The sequence below is a fragment of the Onychomys torridus genome, chromosome 12, assembly GCF_903995425.1.
Source record: "Onychomys torridus chromosome 12, mOncTor1.1, whole genome shotgun sequence".
NCBI classification, from domain to species: domain Eukaryota; kingdom Metazoa; phylum Chordata; class Mammalia; order Rodentia; family Cricetidae; genus Onychomys; species Onychomys torridus.
The window spans coordinates 44,708,202-44,721,064 of NC_050454.1; the positions used below are offsets into that span (position 1 = coordinate 44,708,202).

At 33.8% G+C, this 12,863-nt stretch overlaps 1 protein-coding gene across 3 annotated transcripts in view; it reads right to left on the minus strand.

Moving 5' to 3' along the window:
* The window catches only part of Cadm2 (cell adhesion molecule 2), a 956,963-nt gene that overhangs the window by 92,232 nt on the left and 851,868 nt on the right, over positions 1–12,863 (minus strand). For all 3 annotated transcript variants that reach the window (XM_036203220.1, XM_036203221.1, XM_036203219.1), the window contains one exon: positions 9,878–9,968. In XM_036203220.1, the coding sequence (XP_036059113.1) occupies positions 9,878–9,968 (91 nt within the window). The remainder of the gene's footprint in view (positions 1–9,877; positions 9,969–12,863) is intronic.

Below are 12,863 nucleotides of genomic sequence, written 5' to 3' on the forward strand. Positions count from 1 at the left end.
AACAGTCATGAATGAAGTCAGGTTGAAGTGCAGTTTAAATTCTGTTTCAAATTTCTTCACTTTCATATAGATATAGCCCCCCAAACATACTGAATATTATAGCAACACATAAAAGGAGTCTCACTACATTAACGATCATATTCAGTTGGGGTAATAACATCAACATTATACTTATCATTATTATATGTAAAACTCAAGTAGCAAATAAGATACAGATGTCTTTTCTGAGCAATCTCATCACATGCTACACGAATCTTACTTTCTAAGATACTTCTTCTTGCCTCTCAGTTCAATGGCTTAATGTGAGATGGGAAATAACCTATATACAAGAGGCAAGAACCCTTTAGAAGGCTTGATCATGATGACATTATTTTAGAAGGACAGAAATTCTGGACCACTTTTCACTGACAAAGTGGTATTTACTGACAGTTACTTTAAAGTACTGAGATATAAAGCAATCATATTTCACACTCTATAATTTTGACCAATTGATTCCACAACAAACAGAAGATTATCCTTAGAAAAGATAAGAGTCTATGATCCTGAAGGAGAAACAGAATTTTGTGCTGTAGTTAAAAACTTTCAATTTGGGAAAAATCGACTAAACTATTCTCTTGAAAGTTTCTGATGAAGGAAAAACAATTACCCAGGCCTTATTTACACTTAACACTTCTTTTCCTTGATAAGCATAGAATATTAATTTCTAATTAAAAGTTCAACAAACTATGAGTAATTATTTATCCTTTCATACAACAATGTAATTATCTATGTGTTTACATTAAGCATAAAATCTCTATGATATGTTTAACAAACATCATTTTGAAATAGGAAGTTTTCTCAGCTTGTTAAGAAAAATCATTGCCACCTGAATTTTTTCTCTGGGAATATTTCCAAATTTTATTTTATGAATCAAAATTTGTGAATTTGAATTTCTCAGACTGTACCAGTTTCTCAAGCTATGTAGAATGTAAGGATATACTGATACAAGAGTAGTTACTTCAACCATCAGAATTGACCCTTAGTTTAAAAGCCATTCACTTAACAGGGTGAAATGATAGGGTTGTTTCCCTAAAAGTGTTAGGTCCATTGTTTCTTCCATTACAAAATAGAACTCATTAAATTTGTCTTTCTACCTTCATGCTAATCACTGCCCATTATGAAACTTATTTTCCTTCATGCTTTGCTTCTTGTGTAATTTTAAAACAGATGGTCTTGAAGTAATAATGAGGTATAACTCATTTGCACTATAGCTGAGAATTAAATGCTTTATATAAGGCTGAAGATAACTGATCCTGAAATTTAAACTTTGAAAGTATATTTCAATCATTTCAATGCAATTCTTCTCAAAGGATTATACTTTTTCTGCATTATTAAACAGAATATCCTTAGTGGCACTCTTTTTTTCCCTCTTGCTTAGAGCTGAAGAATTGGAACCTTTCTTTTATGAGGCATTAAAATGACTAAAATTTAACATGTTCATTTCCAGAGTGGCCCAACATTGTGATTAGTTTTAGATATCATGTTGAATATACTAGTCATCAAATTATTTAAGTTATGTTTAAGTTACACTTAAAAATACTGTACCATGTCTCCAAGAAAAAGAACTTCTACCTATGCCCTTACAGCTTCAGTACATATCCTCCTCACCTTACCATATTTACAAGGTCTTTCCCTTTCTATTATTTTCTGGTTTGGGTTTTAAAAAGGATCAAGTAAACTGATTTGGTCATGGAGTTATGAGCCTCAAAAGGCAATTTGGGAAGCGTTTCTAACATATGGCAGTGTCCCTGTATCATCATGAACCTCTTTCCCTTCACTGAAAACAAGCTCATATTCTTTCCCTCTGCCTCCTGTGAGATCATGCCACTGATCAGGCCTTGCTTGCACTTTGCAGTGGTGATATATTCTGCTGACCACAAGTCAAAATCATTTGTGCTCTACTGCCTTTTGAAAAAGTTGTATCTTCCTTTTTTTTATTTTTATTTTTTTATTTTTTATTTTTGTCCTACAAGCATCTCAGATATCTCTGGTACTCCAAATCTGGAAGAGTTTGATGTCTAAGCCTCATCAATCACAGAGTGATGGTGCCTATTACATTGGGACCATTTGTAAATGTTCGTATTTCTGACACTTGGAACATTATTGGTTGTTCAATTGGTTTCTTGACTTTAAACATGAAAATGCCTGTCTTTTTAAATTAAGGTTGTGTGTGGTATATACATATTAAAACCAAGATTCATGCCAGAAATTTTGTTTTAAATATTTTCATTAAACATAGTTTCTTTTCTAGGATACAAAATTATTTTTCAACATTGACTAAAAGAACTAACCTCGCTGTGGGATAGTCTTTCGGTATGCTGTGAATATATGTTGTTCTGATTGTTTAATAAATAAAGCTGCTGTGACCTATGGTAAGGATAAGAGCCAAGTGGGAAATCCAAGCAGATAGACAGGGAGAAGAAGGGTAAAGTAAGGAGCAGATGCCATCCAGCTGCCCAAGGAACAAGTTGCCAGTAGACCAGTAATGCCATGGCCATGTGGCAAAATATAGATTAATAGAAATTGGTTCATTTAAGATGTAACAGCTAGCTAGTAATAAGCCTGAGCCAGAGACCAAATAGTTTGTAATCAATATAAGCCTTTAAGTGTTTATTTGGGACTAAGAAGCTGTGGGACACAGGAAAACTTCTGGCTACATAACCTCTATAGAGACTTTGAATTAATTATGCTTACATATTTTGTTACTTCTATATGTTTATGGAGATGTAGTAGCCAAAATATTTAACAGACAGTGAATAATAAACTCCTTTGTAAATTGTACTGGTGAGCACTAAAGGGATATTGGTTCCAAATGTATGATACATGTTATAGACAAGAAAAAAGCTGAGAGATAAAACAATTCTCAAGTAGAAAATTTTAAAGTACAAATGAGCACATCCTCTAGTGAATAGTTGTAATGATTCCTGTTTTCTTTAATGTACTTATAAAAGTAGGATTGAGTGTTTTTTGTTTCTGAAATCTTCCTAAAATTACCATATGGTAATTCTGTTACTACATAATCAAATGAAATTTCTATAGTGTTAAGGTTAAGAATTAAAAATTGTGTAAGCTACATATTCACACATGCTATTTTAAATATATGAGCCAAAAGTTACATTTCCTGAAAGTCTCACTCATGAATATGAAGGTGCTTTTTCCAGTGTCTTAAATATTGAGATACTCTGCACTGGATTTCCAGCTAAGCATTTACATAATCTCTCAAAGTAATTGGCTTTCTTGCAAGAAAACTGCCTTTCTGGAAAGTTTTCAAGAAGTGCATATTCTCTGTGGATATATAGCCATGGTTCTGCAGACTCTGATGGGACTTTCACAAGACACTGGAACATTTAATTGAAAATGATTGAGTGCCCAGCACACCACAGATGCCCAGCCTAAATAACAGCCGTGGAGATTACTGAGAGTCAGCTTCATGTTTCACAAACAAAACCAAAATATTCAGTTTCATTTCCAGGATAACCACTTATGTGCTTCCAGAGAGTGAATGTGTGATTAAATTTTAAAGCCATGAGATGGGAGCAAAGACCATGTGGGCTTCAGCAAAGGAAGGACAGAATGTGGCTATATCTTTATTATGGAAATTTGGAACTAATTTCCTAGTATTATACTTTTGAAAGTACCTTAGGAATAAAATGTCTGTATTGGCTTTTAAATTTGAGTTAATTAATTATGATAATTTCATAATACTCTAGATTCCAAATAAAAGGTAAATATTTAAGCATCATGTAACTTTTATTAATTTTTTTTACTACAGGAATTTCTATATGATAGATACACCTATTTTATATTGTATCTTCCATTTACTTCAGAGATATACATAATATTTAATAAAAATATAGGCTCATGATTAATGCTTTTTAAAAAACTTCCTGCTTATTTACTCTAGGCTCTCTGGAATTCCATTGTTTTATAATGTATTGGTAATAGCAGTTAGGTCTATGTACACACTCCATATATATCTATATATCTATACATCTATATATCTCTAGATTGATGTATCTATACGTAACTATATCTATCATCTATCTATATTTATATATTTTAGATATCAGATATCTGACAGGATTGAGTTTACATTACTCTTTTGTAACTACTTGAATAGTTGGGCCAATAGTTTTTTAATGCTCTCTACCTCTTGTCAACCTTATTAGAGTTTTAGCAGAATTTTCTGCAAGAGAACTGAGAACAAAAAGTGAACAAAACAATACAGCCCTCACTGTTGTTACTATAGATTGCAATCAGAGTTCTACCGTTAACTAGAGCCTGTCATATAACCTCTACAAGACAAACAATTTTAATCTACTAAACAGGAACTATAGAGTTTATAAACCTTTACCACAAGGCAGTTGCATAATTTAACTGTGTCAACTAAGCATACAAAAGTTGCTGGAGAGATGCCTTAGCAGTTAAGATTATGTACTGCTGCTATAGAGAACTGTGGTCCAATTCCAGCAGCTCACAGCTACCTGTAACTCCAGTTCCAGTGAGATCCAAAGTTTCTAGTCTCCATAAGCACCAGTACTCATGTTCAGATATCCACACAATATATATAGTACAAATATTTTTAAATTAATGAATTAAAAATCAAGTGAGAAAACTTGGAAAGTACTAACAAAACAACCTCTTATATTTCACAGACCTTGGATTTTTAATGTGTTGGACCTACTGGACATGCCATCATGTAAGTTTGGGTTATATAAAACCATATGAATTTATTTTTTCATTTGTTTGCTGTGCAAACTTGTTAACTGATAACTGTTTGTTCCACCCTGGTAACAGTGCCTGGAAAAGCAGCCTCTTTTACACTTGTGGAAGCAGGATTAGTTCTTTTCTCTTCATAGTTCTTTCAAGTTTTCTAAAATATTTTCTACATAACTGCTCAGGTATTTGTGAAGGAGCCATTTCCATAGATTCCAATTTGCCAGTCACCAATTTCTCATTATTTTACATTTTACCTTAAAAGAGCCTCTTGCCTCTGCATTCTCTGTATGTAAAATTATTATTTAACCCTAATAATCATGGGTACCCTAACAGTTTTTATGTGACTTTAGTATCAATTCATTTATTTCAATATTGATTTGTCTTCTGGATGCTTTTTAAAATTCATGAACCATTGTCCTAGAGTGTGTTTATTCTGGTCAAAATCTTGCATTTGAGATAAATTGGAAGAATCTATGATTGTAGCAGGAATCTTAAGAGTTCTTATTCATAAAAACGAACCTGGAGCCAGGTATTGGGGAGAATGCTGGAAGATCAGAGAAGCAAAACAAGCCACAGCTTCCTCATCTTGCCAGATCCTCAGCTGATCCTGTTTCCTCAGACTGGAAGCCTCTGAGTCCTCATCCAGAATGGATCTCAGCTGAACTGTGCTGCTCAAAGCCTAAAAGCTTAACCAGCCAAATGTTTCTAGTTTCTGGTCTTCAAGCCTTATATATCTTTCTCTTTCTGCTGTCACTCCCTGGGATTAAAGGCTTGCTTTCTGGGATTAAAGACGTGAGTCATCATGCCTGGCTGTATCCTTGAACAGATGGATTTCTGCCTCTGGAATGCTAGGATTAAAGGCGTGTGCTACCACTGCCTATCCTCTATGTTTAATATTGTAGCTGTTATGTCTCTGACCCCAGATAAGTTTATTAGGGTGCACAATATTTTGGAGAACACAATACCACCACATATGCTCATAACTAATTTTCTGGGCTTACTATGGCTGCTTATTAACAATTCAATACTAAATGTGTTTAAGACTTTTGAGTAAAAATCTTGGTGAGATACTTTGTACTTAATCCCTTTACCAAAAGACACTTTATAGTCTTCATGGTCATTTATTAAGACATTACTTGGTGGGAGTCTTTACATATATCTTATCTCCAATCCTTATGTAATTTGTTCACTAGTTACACATTATATAATTTCAGAGATTAAAAAATAATCAAGTAAGAAGGAACCTTGTTTAGAATGACAGACTATATTGCCACATTATTTGGCCAACGTGACTCAATTAAACAATGATGTGCACCATGGATAATGTTGCATCTCTCATGTCCTGTTGGAGAGCAGTGGCATATAGGAATTTTCTATGTTCTCTGCTCAATTTATCTGTGAATCTAAAATTGTTCTAAAATCAATGTTTATTAACTTACAAAAACAAACTAATCCAAGTGGCTAAGAATCTGACTCAAGAAAACTAATGCTGTGGCAATAAATAGATTATAAAATTCAGGTCCAATCCTCAGCTCTACTTCTATGCCACCACAAAGACTGTATCACAGACATCCGACTTAAACACCAATTCTGATATTGTGGTTAGTTAGAAGTATTTCTGATTAGCAGGAGAAATACAGATGTTGGCTAATAAGATCTCATGCATTAGATGGAATGATTTGCAATTGCTAGAATAATAGACTCATACTGTTGCATTAATATCATATCTTCCCTATTTTTGTGAATGATAATTCACTCTGGATGATAACTTGCCTTCATTAACTCCTGGTTTATTTTGAAATTTAGTTTCACTAACTGGATTGTGTAACAATTGGCAAATGACCTGTGTAATTTGTGCTTTGTAAGAGGAGCCTGCATGTTAGGCTGAAAAAACTGACTGGTATAAAGCTGTTTTGCCTTAACCTTTGTGCCTTTTGAAGAAACAATTCTATTCTGTCCATGAGGATATGCATTTGTATATATACATCAGATTTCCTCCTTAATTTTTGATCATATCAAACATGTGTATATAATTGTTCCTTTCCAACACCAAACTGGTTGCTTGGTGGCATGTGATCTGCCTTTCTAAAGATTAAAGTCTTTCTTCTAAAAACAGAATAGGATGTTCATCTCTATGCAATTATGCATGCTAGATTTCTGCCAAGAACAAAAGAAAAATTATAATTACTGGAAGGTAAAATAGTAACTACAATACAAGGATTGTGCTGTATATACAGGAAAATCCATCAGATCCTGGAATTAATTTCTTCTTATAGAATGCCAAATGCACATTTATTCCACTGGAAAACATATCATTGCTTTTTTAAAAAGTAAATTCAGAATGTGTTAAACACTGGGTTAAAATGAATGCTGATTCACTTGTCATAGCATGTAGGGGCCACCCTGCATCTTCTAAGGTCGTGACTTTAATGTAATATAAAGGGTATTTCTTCTTCTGCTTTTATAAATGGAGAATGTTTTGCCTAAAAGCTGTCTGGGAATTCAGCCAAAGACAGAAGAAGGTTGCAGAAACTCTGGGGACTTGAAAGAAAACTGGCTGGCATTAGCTTGGTCTTCACTTTAGACAAAAATTAAAACAATAGACATGTACAGTAATCTCTCTTTTAAGGAAAGAATAGAATGCCTCTATAGTAATGTCAAGTGGAACAATTTGGTCCTGGCCCAAGTTATGCAGCTGTTCTACAGGAAAATGGCAAAAGGCTCCTGTCCAAAGTAGGCAAATAAGGCATGATTGTTCATAAACAGTCACTGGGGCCCTCACATTTAGAACAAGGAAAACAACATTAGCATTCTGGAGGGCAGAATACAAACATGAGCCTCACTACAACTTGAGCTACACCATGGTTTCATGATTTATACTAAAGATAGTGGTGTGATTTTAACAGAAACAATGCACCTAATAATGATTAATTGCTCATTCTTTAAGATATCATATGTTGATTAAACATGCATTTTAAAGGAACAACAAAGATTTGGACATGGTTTAAGTGTGTTGTTCAGGTCACCTATGAGATGAAAATGTGCTATGGGTTTCTGATTCCCAATTGCTCACTAGAAGTGAATTAGGTAAAAAGGAAAGGTAATAGAAATTAACTGTCTTGGTAAACAATTGAATGCTATGCCAAGAGTGTTGCCTCTCAGTGATGCCAAAATAACAAAGTGGGGAATCAGGTGCAAGAGCTGCAAAGTAATGGAGCGGAACTTTGGTGGCGATTACCAGAATAAATGACACAGTTTTAGACTGCCCAGTGGGTACATGTGATCCCACACTCCTTATTTAGGCGACCAGTCTGTTAAATCTGTCTTAAAATTTGAGCACTCTCCTTTTTTTTTTGCATTAATTTATTCCTTGTTTTGAGATTGTTTCAAAATGTTTTTATTGTGTGTGTGGTTTTGTTTGTTTGTTTGTTTGTTTGCTTGCTTGCTTGCTTTTTATGTTTCATCTTCTGAAGTGACTGATCTTCCCATTAGTGATTCTTTTCTTTCTCCAGTGATGAACTTTCTGATTAATCCTCCTCAATTTGCCATCTGTTCTCTGTTCTCTAGTAGGACCATTCTCTCCACGAACATGAGGACTTCCTTCTGCGAACAATCCAATGGTTTCTTTTCAGTCTTCCCTTGTTTTGTGTGCTGTTTGCCTCACCTGACACTGTTGGGGATGCAGTATGAAATGCAGAGATCTCCAAGTTCAACTCTTTTTAAAGAAGCTAATACATTCATTTATTGGAAACGTTACTTTGAAAATGGGAAGGAGTGGGTAGATTTGGAGAAGACTGGGAAGAAGAATTAAAGAAGCATCCTGAACCAAAGAAGGAATCAAGAGAGTTGACTCTAACTGTACTGCTAGTATTCTGGGAGCATATAGAACAAAACAAGTAGGAAACACTAGTGGTATGGCTATAATGCAGGAAGATAAATCAAAACATGTTATTTGTAAATTGATATTATTATATTCATTATAACATTGGACCATTAAGGATAAGTACAAAATATGACTGTTTTAAGCCATTATTGATCTATAAATTAATATTCAAAGATACTACATGAGTGGGGATATTTAAGAAGATACACAGGCGTAAATTCTTGCTGCAAATGTCATTTAAGTAGGATTTTGGCAAGTATTAGAAAAAGTTTAAATAGGAAAGCAAGTTGACTAGGATAACAATTGTCACTTTATCCAGAGTATGGGTTATTCCTCTTTCTGAAAAAACTAGACCTTCAACTCCAATTCTGAAATCATCATGAGTCTCACTCTTGAATTTACACAGCAAATCTGGCTAACAGAAGCAGGAATTTAGGTTTAGCAGGTGAATTAACAGATAGTAAGTGAAAGACTCTCGACTTTGGACAAACTGAAGTGTGAGTAAATCTTGACTCACCAATCTTAAACCATTGTGAATAAGAAAAAAAAATGCTTCATATTTCTGAGATTAAATTTTCTTTCCTGTAACATAAAGAAATGTTATTTCCCTTTTCTGTTTGCAAGATACCATTCATCAGCATCCTTGGGGAACAATTAGTCAGGATCTTCTGTGAAAGATGGAGCTTTCCTTTTGGTAATCTCAAGACTTTTTGTTGTTCCATAAACTAAAAGATAATTGTACTTTGGAGTCATCTTTAATGCTAGCATGGATATTACACATTTCAAGCTTATTTCTCCATAACCGAATCCCAGAGCTTCATTGAGATTTACTTGCTGAATCATACCTAAAGGAAATGATGTATATTTCTTAAAATAACAATACCATAACCTTCAAAATGCATCCATTTTTCCTCTAAATTTTACCATTGGAAGGGAGAGATGGTGTGGTGCCTGATACCCAACAGACCATTGTATGCCAGTTGAACAAACTTGCATTATTTCTAAGCATTTCAGACACCATTTTGCCATCATTAGGTCATTTGATCATGTACCTTGTATTAGTATTCAAAATATATACACATTAATTTTAGAGAAATCTGGAGAAGAAATTAAAAACAAAAGAGCTTGTTCTATTGTCTGACCAGAAAAGGTTAAAACACAGGTGTTCTACATTTACACTGATTAAAGACTGACATAAGAAAGAGTGAAAAGTTTACCATTCACTGAACAACTTACAGTGGTTTTCCTTTAGATTCACAAGTCAAAGTTAATGCCTGTCCTTCCTGTGGAAAAGGAGTGGATGGTATAATCTTAACTGATGGTGTATCTGGAAAAAAAATAGAAAGAACATTAAAGACAAATGTAAGGATACATTTTATAAATGTATCACCCATGCCTAGCATCTCTTATAACAAGTGTGTGTGGAGTTTTGTGTATGTGTGTGTGTGTGTGTGTGTGTGTGTGTGTGTGTGTGTGTGTGTGTGTGTGTGTATGAGATTGCAACTTTCCCATTGTGCATTTTAACAAAAATATCTGAATATCTTAGGAGTACCTCTGAAATCTGAATTTAAATGTGACATTGCAAAAAAAAAAAAAAAAAAAAAACGTGGTTCAGATGAATATCAAGCATTTCATACAATTGTTTCTTCTACTATTTATAGATTGCTATGCATACTATTATGTGGACTGAATGCATTCATGTGCATTTGAATAACAACACTTTCATTGTCACAGGACTACCAGGGACTCACAATAAGGAACCCCCAATGAACTCAAGATCAACTACAGTCTCAGAAGCATTCTGCAGACTCCTTTTGAAGTGGCAGCCCTGCAGCGCTGAGCACATGCTGCTTTCTTGAAAGCACAATGGACAAAGTACATCAAATAGGTATTTATATTTGGTTTCATATGCAATGATGAAGTTGTTTAAAAATAGTAATTCTTTCTGTTTAATAAAATCAACCCTTATGGAAATAGATTCAAGAAAACTCTAGGACAGCTAGGTTTATAAATCACATGACATGTGATAACCTTTAATCAACAGGAAAGTACAGATTTCATAGAGGAAATGGAAAATAGCATTTAAAGAGTAGAGGGGCAATATAAGCACAATGATTTCTTTATATTTTGTATAGAACTTACTGACCCGGTTCTTTTCGTCTTATCTCTATACTGTGCAATAAACACAATTAGCTCTAACCTCTCAGACTGTCATGCCCTGCCCCCCACTTAGGCTTAATAGAAGAATGGGAACCAACCCATCTGACATCATATTAGTGCACTGGTTTGGAAAGAAGCTCAGGCAGCATGAATCAATTCTGAAATATTTAATTTAGTTATCTTCTTTAAAGACATAGTATTGAAATTTCTCTAATATAAAACAACAAACTATAATTATTCAGATGACCTTATTTGTTGAAATTGTTTATGTTTCAAATATATTCTTTCTCAAACCTGTAAACAAGACAATGCCTATGAAATAACCAAAATTATAAGACAGGTTTAGGGGAAGATAGATATTTATAATCTTACTATATGAGAGAAGTGCTGGTTCAAGTCCAGCCTGAGACTTGAATGTATAATAGTATTGGAACAATTACCTAGCACATACAAGGCCCTGAATTTATTTCCTGTCATCACACACAAAATATATATAGTAAAACATTGGTCGGTGTTTTGGGATGTTTGTAAAATCCAGGTTGGCTGACTTTGCTTTTTTGTTTAGTTTCTCAGTAGTCTATATTAGATGTTGTTGACTCTAAATAATGATGCTTCTCTATCTACTACTTTTTTTCTTTCTTCTATGTGCTACTGGTCTTTTATTTTTGTTTGTTATGCACTTACAGAAACACACTCACTGAAACTAAAATAACACAGCTCATAGATCATTCTCAGAGCCACACACAATGATGGGTAAAGCACAACATATTTGTAGGATATCTGACAACTCATTCAAAAGTTTGGTTGAGTGTTGTTCCTGAGACCACGTGGAAAGGGAGAGAGAGGTACCATTTTCCTGAGACTTCTGTCCTATTCAGAACACAATACATTCCTTATAAGGACTATTTCTTTGGATATAACTTAAAGTTTGTGAACATGTGGGGAACTTTTCCCCTTATGTATTATTTTCTTTATTTTTATTTGAAAAATTCTGGTGTTCATTCATGAAGACTATAATTGCAATGTTAAAATAGAATAATAAAAAGTCATTCATTTTAAAATGACAAAAAATTAAAGTTGAATTAACAGGTGAAGTCAGGATAGTTTCTGTTTATTTGATCGAGGGATAAAAATCAAAGCGAAACATTGATTTGTAGAATAGATTTTCTGTATTCATAACAGAGATAGCAGGAGAGCAGTTATGAAACTACTGTGAAATCACATAATGGGCAACCTCTAAGCACAACCCTTGAAATATTTCATGTTAGTAGTTCAACAACAATTGTCCATTACTGAGTTTTTCAGGTTAACAAGTGAACCCTTTGAATAAAATGTTTTACCTGTGATATCCTTTCTTATTCCTTCTGTAGTTAAAAAAAATAAGGACTTGACTTTATGAATATTATTTTCCTATTAAGGATATTGGCCAAACCACCAAATCGATTCCATATAAGATACTCAGTGAACAAAGTTAATCTATATTTGGAGATGGAGTAATTTGCATTATTGAGGGTTGTCAATAGTCTTCAGGCCTTTGGTTAAAATCACATTTTTGATAATGTTATTTGTTGACAAAAATATTTCCTCTATTTCCAAATTATTTAATTGTATAATAAACATTTCCATAGTTACTAAAGCTTACTGGACACAGTATTTTCATTTTTCAGTTATTTTAAGGGAATTCTAACAATGCAACATGATATCATCATACATTGTCATGTCCTATTTTCAATTTTTAATTTTAGCCCTAGCTTTCAGAAATGATGCTCCAGGATGCTTAGCATGGCTTTCAGAAACCATGCTTATGATATCAGAAATTCTTTCTTTCTTTTTTTTTTTTTGGTTTTTCAAGACAGGGTTTCTCTGTGGAGCTTTGCTCCTTTCCTGGGACTTGCTTTGGAGACCAGACTGGCCACGAACTCACAGAGATCCACCTGTCTCTGCCTCCCGAGTGCTGGGATTAAAGGTATGCACCACCAATGCCCAGCCTATTTCTTTCTTATGTATATTATCAGGGTAAATGTAACTTCTGAACCTCAATTAAATATCTTCTTTGTTAATT